Raw genomic sequence first — 11,316 nt, 5'->3', positions numbered from 1 at the left:
GACCCTTACCTGGATCACCTACTAAACAGAACTTAGGCATGAAATTTACTTAATTAAACAGATATCAGAATAAAACTGCGGAAACCAAAAACAATATACAATCCCAAGGAAAGGAATCTGTAAATACCCAAATATTATACAACCATATTGAACAGCTGAATCAATCTAATAACAAGAGAATAAAATCTAGGAGAAGCTCCAGCTGGCCAACAACTGTCTAGCCCCTCTTGGATCCACCCGCCTCATCCAATCGCAAACCTGCCCCATGGAATAAGGTGTCCAGAAACATAGAGTACGAGACGTGAGCATAAAACGCTCAGTACGAGAGTATGAGTATACATGCATGCAAAGTGAACTCCCTATAAACTCGAGGTCAAGAATCAGATAACAGAGACAGACCGGGCCCTAGTATGTAGCACGATGTGCAGTCGCTTCAGGAGGTGGCTCCCATACCATAATACCAGTGGATATGCCGGACCCAAATCGATGGAAGTCCAACCATTAACAGGATAGGGAAAACTCTACTAACAGACATCTCGAAGGAGATAGCTCAGTATGCAAATGAATGCAGCATAAATCAATGACATATAAACCATGCAGTCACATAATACATGCACACTCAGTCAGGATATCTCGAACAGTACTTCCGTACCTCAAATCAGTGCGAGCTCTACCAACTCTAGGTCCACGCCTATAGTCTGCTCTACACTGCCAAATGATACTACTATCATTAAAGTGCTCTAAAAGCCTTAACTAAGCTATTGCATACTCCTAAATATTTATAGGAAGCAAAAGCTATACCTTTGTCCGTCGTTAGCCCTTTGCTGTCGAGTGCCTCAAAACTAGGCCACAGCTTCGCTACGACGCCTGGACTGCTATGCCACTTCCGGATTCCCCACGGGACGCCTAGAATTTCCTAGATCTGAGTTAGAAAGCTAAGGAATCGAGAGAGAAGAGAGGAATTGGTGCACTAAAAAATGAGCTCGGCACCCCCTATATATATACGGAGTTCGGATCGTCCGAACTAGACTTCGGGTCGTCCGAAGCCGATATTACGTCATTTCTTACGTCAGCATGATGACATCATCCATGACGACTGTCGGCAGCACGTTCGGAGCGTCCGAACCCTGACTTCGGACCGTCCAAACCTTGACTTCGGAGCCTCCGAACTCGATGACCCTCAAACCATTTTCAAGTATTCTGAATCCAATTTCGGACTCCGTTAACCCATTAAGAGTTCCCTTAATCACGTTTACTCTTAACTAGTAGGATTAATGAATTGATTAACACTTAATCACTGATTTTGGGTACGGGCTACTACAATATCCAACAATCACACCGAACTTCCCTTTCGAGGTGGATGAGGTATATTTTAATCCTCTAGACTCTAGGGCATTATAGTAAGTTAATCGACACTTGTAGTAAATCGCCTACCAAGGCCACTCAACTATAATCTCCAGATCGTCTAATTCAAAATGAATAATCAATCGGCTCAAAATGAATGCATATGAAATCTCATGCATTCAATCATCAATTCAATCATAAGTTCAAATAAGCATATAAACATGCAATATGTGATTTCTTCTAGGACACTCGAATCAATCCGGATTCAAGTTAATCGTCTTATTTCATTCCAAAGTCGTCTTATACCTTCTTGTCGTTCACAATCTTCAATCTGTAAAACAACAAATCTCAATTCAATATCCATTCAAGTTCATCAATTGATATAGGAAGACATCGATACTATACCGGCTCAACTCTTCCGAACGGATCGAAGCTGCAATCTCGCAACTCCAAGGACTTCGAATCAATCTAACAGAAGAAGTCACATGATCAATATCGATAGCAAAACTTCATCAAACTCGGTATAATCAAATCAATAGAAACGACATCCCGAAACTCAAACTGACGGCATAACGACTATAAACTGATCAAACCAAAATTGCAGATAGCAGAATATCAATCCAATCTACTCATAACAATCATCTAACATCATTTCCAAGTCAAACCCAACACATCTAAAAAATCTAAGTTTCGAAAATCATAAGAAAAATCATATCAAATCCGATCGTCGATAAATCTCCGAACCGTCTTAGATATACTATCACAGCAACCTCAAGAACATCCTCTCTGAATATCAATCAATTCTATAGACATCCAAAAATTCAAACCTCGTAGAATTAAGAGAAACTTACTTCCAAACGGAGCACTCGATGCTGTGATCGCAGATATCTACTTCAAATCAAATTCCAACGGACGGATCGAGCTAGAATCGAAATCACAAAAGCTTGGAAGCTTTTCTCTCGCCTTCAATGGAGATAGAACGTTGTGGAGGGGATGATGGAGTGGTCCAAAAGACTTAGTCAAAGTCCAATAAATAACAAAGCTCAATTTTGCGTTTTAGTCCCTGAAATTTCCGAAAATTGCAAAAAGGTCCCTGATCAATAAAAAGTCGGCTTTCGAATTCTGAAATCACTGATTATCTCAAATAAAGTCAATTAAGATAAAAACGGGGCGTTACAATACATATATAGTTAAAAGTAATATATTTGATATAAAAAATAATATTTTTTCATGGCTCATTTTGAAAAAAGAGATTCATCTTACAAAATTAATTCGTGACACGTACGATCCCACAAAATTTTGTGTGTAACTTATTTTTTAGTCCCAATATGAACGCATGTTTAAAAAATCTCATTGACAAAAATAAATAGTATAATATTTATAAAAAATCATAGCTTAGCTTGATACACCCATTTAATTTCATAAAGACAGAAGCACATTTTTCGATATTTGATGTAGATATGACAATGGGTCCGGCCCCGTGTGAAACCCGCCTCTTTTGGGGCGGGTTAAAACCCGGTCAAATGGGTTGCGGGGCAGAGCGGATCCTGGTCAACGAGTTTGGAGATGGGTTCGGGGCAGGTCCTGGTTTTGGTTGAACCCGCCTTGGATCCGCCTCGTATATTATATATACAGGGACGGATCCAAAAATTAGAATTGGGGTAGGCTTGTACAGCTTAATCAATAAATTATATCTTATAAAAAAGTCATTACATTGTACTACTCACAAAAAATAGAAAAATCGTGTTTTTGGTACTATATGTTTGTCTTTAGGATTTTGATCCTATATGTTATTAAATTTTAATTTTAATTCGCTATCTTTGTTTCTTTGACAACTTTCATCTTTTTTCCAACTTGGCTCTGACATGAAAACAATGTAGTACTGCTATGATACTGGAGTATATAGTGTCACATTACCACTTCCAATATAAAAAGACTAGAATTACCAAAAAAAATTACGTGACTAAAACTAAAATTTGATAACATAGAGAATCAAAATCATAAAATGACAAATTTGCATGAATAAAATGCAATTTTAATCCCAAAAATGAAGTAGTGCTCTAGAATTAAGAATATGTGTCGAGCTACCGATGTGAAAAGTAAGTTTTATTGGATTAAGTAAAAAAAAACTTACATATGTAATAAAAAAATTTGGAGTGGGCTATAGCCTAGGACTGGCCTAAGTTAGATCCGTCCTTGTAGCCAAGAAATAGACTTGAAAATTTCATCCTCGAATTTTAAAAATTAATCAAAATAATTGACTAATTACAGTCTAAAATTTCCATTCGTTGATTAATTCAAAACAGACCTAATAGTGACAGCACAATCCTTCCGTGGGGAAATTCGATGCTATAATGCAAAATAGACTAATTATCAAACTAAAATTTGATAACATAGAGAATCAAAATCATAAAATGACAAATTTGCATGACTAAAATGCAATTTTAATCCCAAAAATGAAGTAGTGCTCTAGAATTAAGAATATGTGTCGAGCTACCGATGTGGAAAGTAAGTTTTATTGGATTAAGTAAAAAAAAACTTACATATGTAATAAAAAAATTTGGAGTGGGCTATAGCCTAGGACTGGCCTAAGTTAGTTCCGTCCTTGTAGCCAAGAAATAAACTTGAAAATTTCATCCTCGAATTTTAAAAATTAATCAAAATAATTGACTAATTACAGTCTAAAATTTCCATTCGTTGATTAATTCAAAACAGACCTAATAGCTTCAGGTAACTATCCGAAAGGTGTATCGAATTAATAATAGAAAAAGAGCGAGATCTTTTAAAAAATGAAGGAGAAAATGGAGTTGTATACATTTTTGTCCGATGTAAACCGAAGAAACTGAATTCAGTCTAAACTAGATTGATATAAAGCTAGATTCAGTGTATAAATTTGTTCACATATGTTTAAAAGAACTATTCAAAGTTATTTGATGATCTCTATTTCTGAGATGAAATTATTCTTGAAAAGTGATTTCAAATCATGCGATTCCATTTGGATCCAATGGTTCATGGGGATTTGATTTCAAATCTACATTTCACATTCATCGAGTACGTATGATATTCTTATTTCTGACTTCTATTTAGAAAAAAATATTTGAAATTACTTCTACATTTGCTTAATTATTTACGTATTTTTAGAACTGTCAGACGGGTCAACCCATGACAGATGGATCAGCCCATCCAAAACCCATCGTATGGCGGGTCGAAGGCGGGCCGACCTACTATCCCGACGGACTGAAAATCCTCAACCCGACTCAATCCAAGGTGAGTTGCGGGTTAGGCTGGCCGGCCCGCGGGTTGACTCACTACAAATAAAAATAAATAAATAAAAATAAAAATTATTATAATAATTATAAATAAATAAATATTAATAGAAACATATTAATAAAATTTCTAATTATTGATTTCACATGTGTAAATTTCATATAAAGTAATAATATAATAAAAATTCACAACATTCATTAAAAAATACATATATATATCACCATAAAAGTAAAAAAAAAAAAATCCAGGCCTACCGCGGGTTGACCCGCCTAGGCCGGACTTTATTTGGGTTGAAAAATTTCAACCTAACCCACTTAAATTGTGTGGCGAGGCGGGACGACTTGGCGGGCCTAACGCAAATTAACGGCTCTACTTTTTTTGCTCAAATTGGCAACTACAAATCAACTTTCCAACATAATTGTACGACGTAAAAAAAAACTTTCATGAGACCGTCTCAGAATTACTTTTGTGAGACAGATCCTTATCTGACTCAATCTATGAAAAATGTTACTCTTTTTGTCCAATCAATTTTTACTTGAGGTATGAATAAATTCTATCAAAGTCATTAATAATTTACTCAGGTTTAGTTTAACATACCTTCATGATATTACCTTATGGTAACTCTAATGACCATCATTGGATTTTTTTCAAAAAAAATTAATGTGAGATCAAACATGAACCTCATATGTTAGGACATAAGTGTCACATAACCATTGGTTACTCATTTAAATCATCCCACAGATCGAAATCTCAAATACAAAAACTATATAAGATTGCGTTTGGCTCGAGAAATTTGACTGTATTTGAAAACCATTTGATTGTTTATATAAATTTATGCTAGTTGAATTTCAAATTCACTATAAGTGTTTTTTTCAAATTTATCCTCCCTACAGATTTTATTTTGAAGAGCAATACATAATAATAAAAATAAAAATAAATAAAAGCTCAAACTTAGACAATTTTATTATTATTATTATTATTTCCATACAGCTTATTATTATTTCCATACAGCTGTATAGTATAATAATAAATAAATATATTTTATCTAAAAATTTGGCCAAAAATGGGAAATCGAACTTGCTTTTGTTCCAAGATATAAGTGGGGTGACGAGATAACCGACACACAATCTGATAACCCATCAGTCTCCTGTGCCCAACAATCCTCTTTCTCCTTTCCAACATGGACTCACAGCAACCGCCGAGGCCAGCGCCGCGTGGAGGCGGAGGAGGAGATTTCACTGCCATAATTACTGTTCTACTGGCCTTCGTCGCCATCTCCAGCATGGTACCAAATTTACTTAGATTACGTTATTTCAAGTGCGTGTGTGTGTGTGTTTTTTTTAAAATTGTTATCTTAAAAGGAATATAAGACGCTCTTTAGGTTATCGCGTTGTTTTTAGATTGAATGTTCCAGCAATCACTGGTTGTGGTTTATTTTGGTTGGAAGATAGCTTATGTTGGATTGAATTTCATCGTCTCGAAGTCAGTGCGATCGAGGAATGTATACTAGCTCGATTGTTGGAAAGGGAAATGAAGATAATTAATTATTTTAATGGTAAAATTTCCGCATACCATTAACGCGTTTAATACAATACCAGGAAATGTATTGATATGGGATCACCGATCACCTGAAGCATTGTCTGATATGGGCTACATTATCTGGCTCTTAAAAGCGTGTGATAGATGTTTGGATGTAAAACACTTTTGAAAGAAGGAATTTGATGCATCTGGCTTCTTCAAACCACCCCTGCAGTTGGAGTTTGTGTAGTTTTATGCTGGTGGAGTAGCTAGGAATTTACTTAGGGTTTAAGAATTGGGACCAGGTTCATGTCAATCTGTTTGGCAGCTGCTAAGTGAATTTAAATTTCACTGTGACAGTTAATGCTTTCATTTACTTAAATGATGAAACTAAAAATGGGAGGTTGGCTGTTGGATTCTATATTGCACTATGATTCTTGTTTTATTCATGACTGGTAGCTTTGGGATTCTATTGTGGACACCGCTGTGTGCCACTAGGAGCTTTTCCTCTTCCAATATGTAATTTTAGAGTTCAACTTAATTCAAGTATGAAGTGGATTGTATGTGAAAGAACGATAAAATATTACTATCTTATTTATTGTTTCTGATTACTGATTTAAAGTTGTAGAAATGAGGCTGACAATTTATGCGTGAGCCTCCAAACACATCATATGACATCAAATTGTTTGCAGATTATAATTCCGTCGCAATCAACATTAATGCAAAGTCTCTCTATTTTGCATCAAGTTCCAGAAGGTCACGTTGGGGTTTATTGGGTTGGAGGCGCCCTTCAAAATACCATTACGAATCCAGGTAGATTCCTGTTTCATCCAGCACCAAGTGATGCATCATACACAAAACAAAAGCTTTGTCTGGACTATTTTCTTGTTTCTAATTTGCATCTCTTGAATGAAGGTTTTCATTTCAAAATGCCTGTTATAACTCACTTTGAGCCTATTCAAGTGACCTTACAGACAGATTTGGTAACTTTTCCTCCCCTCCCCCTCTTGTTTGTTTGTATTTATTTTGATGGAAACAAGTTTCTGAGACTCTCAAGTTCTGTAGAATCGCGATATAATATATTCATGATATTGAGCAGGTTAGGGATATTCCTTGTGGAACGAAAGGAGGTGTGATGATTAACTTTGAGAAGATAGAGGTGATCCTATTATCTTTGTTATTCTAGTTTTTTTAACTTATGATTTGCACGAATAGATATTACTTAGAATTCCTTCAGGTTGTTAATCGTCTTCATAAGGACTATGTATATGACACAATGCTCAACTATGGTGTCCAATACGACAACACATGGATATATGACAAGATCCATCACGAGATCAATCAGTTTTGCAGTGGTCATTCCCTTCAGCAAGTTTATATCGACATGTTTGATCAGGTAACCCACCTTTAAAAAATGATTGATAAGGTGAACTTGCCAATAGTTATGTTTCACATATTATTGGGCATTTTTAGGTGATTTTCCCTTATTGAATCCCCCAGTTATACCCATGAATGTAAGTTTGAAGGGTATTTTGCTTGAACATTCCTTAAACTAGTTGCATTTGGTACTGTACTGCCTATTCAAGAGCATATTAAAAGACTTGACAGGTTGAATATATTTGCAAGAAGTTTCATATTTCTTCCTTTGTTAAGACTCTTCACCCACATGGATTTTTCATAGTAAGGATCTAATGGGACGGATTCGTTGTGAAATGCGCATTCAATGGGAGGGTTATGAAATTAGTGTCATAGTTTAGTGGACTGGTATTATTGGAATGGATACAATTATTGTGGTGGGTGAAACTATAAATTTTATGTAAAGCTGCCTGAATAATTAGTAGAAGGAGCTCAAGTAAATAGCGCACCTTTGTAAAACAAAGGTGTGCAGAAGAAACAAAAATAAAGAAACTTACAAAGGTGTGCAGAAGAAATAAAAGTAAAGAAACTCATCATTTTCTTTTTCTATCTCTTCTAATTATATTTAACTAAAACAATGTCAAAATGCACTATTGGGACCTGAAATTTGCAGGATTAAGTTAACTAACGTTTCAATTTTTCAGATCGATGAAAAAATGAAAGATGCTCTTCAGGTTGACTGCACAAGATATGCACCTGGCATTGAAATTATTAGCGTGCGGGTCACAAAGCCTACCATTCCTGATAGTATAAGGCGGAATTTCGTACAGATGGAAGAGGAGCGCACCAAGGTATGTATTTATGCGTGTTTATTATCCAATTTTCCCAAATGTGGTTTTTGTTTGGGTGGATATTAACTTTTAGTTTCTAGTAAAAAATGAAAACTCTAACAATGGTGGGAAGGTGGTGCATCTTTTAGATTTTATAGGTGATTTATAGTCCTGAAGTGCAAAGTTCAGAAACAATTGATTCATGTACAGTGTCATCCAAATCCACTCTATGTTTTGGTCTTCTTAATAATTTAAAAGTTATCTGCTTTAATTTTTATCAAGACAATAATGAACCATGTAGTGTTCGGGAGTCTGTCCCTCATATGTCGAGAAAATCATTGTTGGTGAAACCGTAGGACATTAGAGCTCCTGTAACCTTACCTTGTAGTTGGTTCTAACATGTTTGAAATAATAGGTCTTGATTGCAATGGAGAAACAGAGAGTATCTGAGAAGGAAGCAGAGACACACAAAAAAATTGCCATAAGCGAAGCCGAAAAATTTGCACATGTTAGTAAGATTCAGATGGAACAAAAGTTGATGGAGAAAGATAGCACAAGGAGACAAGAGGAAATTTCTAATGCAATATATTTAGCTCGTGAAAAGAGCTTGGCCGATGCCAACTTTTACAGGTAAAAATACCTGCTTCCATTTCATATTCTGAAACTTCTGGAAGAATGGATTTTCCTGAGAATGTTCATGGTCTTATTATGTTGGGACATTGTGTCAACTTCTATTATCATCGAACCAAAACTTCTTGTTGACATATTCAATCACGTGTTATCTTTTTACGCAAAAGATGAAAAAAAGAACCTTTTTAATTCTATGTTGGACCTTGAAGGACGACGAAAGAAGCAGAAGCAAACAAGTTGATGCTTACTCCACAGTTTTTGGAACTCAAATTCATTGAAGCTATTGCTAACAACTCCAAAATATACTTTGGTAACAAGGTTAGTGATGCCTAGTTTTAACTTCTAACAACTTCTCTTGTACCCTGTCAAACAAGTTTGTACTTACTTTAAGCTTATAATGTTTTGTTACAGGTACCCAACATGGTTCTAGATCAGAGACTACTTGGAAACTTTTTACAAGACATTGCAAAAAATGGGAATTCGGAAGTTTAGGGCCCCTCTCATTGGTCTGACCACATGACGGGGAACTCAAATCACCGCTGGAAATTGGACTGTAATTGTTGTCTCGATCTTTTGAAATTGCGCTTCACAGTTGGGACCGAATGTTGAGTGTTTGAATGCACACAGTATTTCACTAAAAGAAAATCTATGACAGCTTAGGTCATTGTTTTTTTCTTTGTCAGTAAATATGATGACTATTTTTTTGAAGTAAATATGATGACTATTTGCCTACCTAATTTTTGGTTAATTTCAGTCCCCGTGTCTATTTTTCGGTTAAATCAAGCATTACATTGTAGCAGTTTCATCCAGCAATTGTGTGCAATTTTGTTGACTAAATAAGGGTATTAAATATTTCAAGCAAACTTGTGAACAATTTGATTGAATCCATGCTAGATGATATTTATTATCAAATGTCACAAGATTAAAATTAATAAAACAATTTTCATGTTTTATTGTTTTTGTCGTTGAAATCTATTACATTTGTTCCGTTTGGTTACAAAATTTATTTTAAAAAAACACTTAAAAAAGTTTTTTTGTTAAGCAAAGAAGTGTTTTTTAAAAAGCTAGAATTTTCAATTTTAGACTTTTTCTTCTAACTATATGAGTTCGTTTAAGAAGCTAATAAACAAAAAGTGTGTGTATGTGTGTGTTTTTTAAAGTTTTTATAATATTTTATATGAGTTTAGATAGATTTAAAGTGCTTTTTTAAATGACTTTTGTAACCAAACACAAATTTTTTTTAAATAAAAGCATTTTTTAAAAAATGATGCGTTTGGTTACAAAAGTCATTTAAAAAAGCATTTTAAAAAATGCTTTTTAAAAACTTAGAATTTCTAGTTTTTTGGGCTTTTGTTTCTAACTATATTTAAAAATTTAAATAAAAGCACTTAAAAAAGCTGAACTTATTTAATTACTTTTTTAACCTTTCGATTTTTATATCCAAACTGACCCTTGTTCAATTCAAATAAGTGCTTTTCTAAAATACATATCTCTAGTTTTTCAAATATTTTTCTAATAAGTCAAATTAAAAAAAAAAACATTTTTCAAAGCAACTTAAAAAACAACTTTTTAAATCAAAATCTTTTTGTATCCAAACATGCTCTATATTAAAAAATTTAAATAAAAATATTTTTTCAACATTTATTCAAACATAAAAATCGCTTCATGCCAATTAAAGATTTTGGGACCACGAAATGGGAAATACAAGAAGCATGGAGGATTTAAAAATATGATAATTTTCTATGTCCCCACAATTTCTGAAACAACATCAAAATATTAAAACCGTCCTACTTATCCAAGGGGTCAATCACATTTGGATCCTTACTATAATTGTAATATAGCTCTCATAAAGTAATAATTTTTTGATTTGTTACCATATTTTGTTCTGAAAAAGACCTGTTGGCCGTGGTTCGACAGTTGGGATTTCTTTAGTTTTTCTTCCATCCCCAGCACGAGTGAATGGATTCGAGCGTGGGTGGAATCTCCATCCTCGTCAACACGTGTTCTTTCTTGGCTTTTGACTCAACTTTCTCGTTCTTTCTTGAAGTTGTTGCTTACATAACATCAATTTTGTTATTCCGAAAAAATATTTCAACCCGAGTTCGTTTATAATTGGTGTATCCGATATAGCTCAACATGTCAAGGTCCAGCCCAGTTTGGACTATGTTGGACTTTGACCAGGGCTGGTCATTATGGGCCGATCTAGGCTATTTTTAATGGGCCGCAAGTATTCTTTTCGAGTTCAAGTAGGACTCTGATATATATGAGATAAGTCTGGATCTTTTCAAATATTCACGAGATAGAGATAAGCTTACAAAGGGACCAATGGATGAAGAGTCCTAGTCCAGGACATTTTATAATTCGACTAGGT

The 11,316-nt window shown here is 34.6% G+C and overlaps 1 protein-coding gene across 1 annotated transcript; it reads left to right on the top strand.

Annotated features, from left to right (window-relative positions):
* The first annotated feature begins 5,717 nt into the window (after positions 1 to 5,717).
* Positions 5,718 to 9,679, top strand: LOC140876094 (uncharacterized). Its single transcript, XM_073279953.1, has 9 exons — positions 5,718 to 5,896; positions 6,822 to 6,942; positions 7,045 to 7,112; positions 7,229 to 7,288; positions 7,367 to 7,525; positions 8,190 to 8,336; positions 8,731 to 8,945; positions 9,155 to 9,263; positions 9,357 to 9,679. The coding sequence occupies exons 1-9, from the start codon at positions 5,792 to 5,794 to the stop codon at positions 9,435 to 9,437; spliced, it is 1,065 nt and encodes a 354-aa protein (XP_073136054.1). The 5' UTR covers positions 5,718 to 5,791; the 3' UTR covers positions 9,438 to 9,679.
* The last annotated feature ends 1,637 nt before the right edge of the window (positions 9,680 to 11,316 follow it).

Source organism: Henckelia pumila, chromosome 1 (genome assembly GCF_033568475.1).
Source record: "Henckelia pumila isolate YLH828 chromosome 1, ASM3356847v2, whole genome shotgun sequence".
In the NCBI taxonomy this organism is placed as follows: Eukaryota; Viridiplantae; Streptophyta; class Magnoliopsida; order Lamiales; family Gesneriaceae; genus Henckelia; species Henckelia pumila.
This window is presented reverse-complemented; position numbering and strand designations above follow the sequence as displayed.

Coding starts and splice junctions, on each gene's coding strand:
- LOC140876094 (XM_073279953.1), top strand. CDS start 5,792: ATGGACTCACAGCAACCGCCGAGGCCAGCGCCGCGTGGAGGCGGAGGA. Junction 5,897..6,821: donor TCGTCGCCATCTCCAGCATG/GTACCAAATTTA, acceptor AATTGTTTGCAG/ATTATAATTCCGTCGCAATC. Junction 6,943..7,044: donor AAATACCATTACGAATCCAG/GTAGATTCCTGT, acceptor TCTTGAATGAAG/GTTTTCATTTCAAAATGCCT.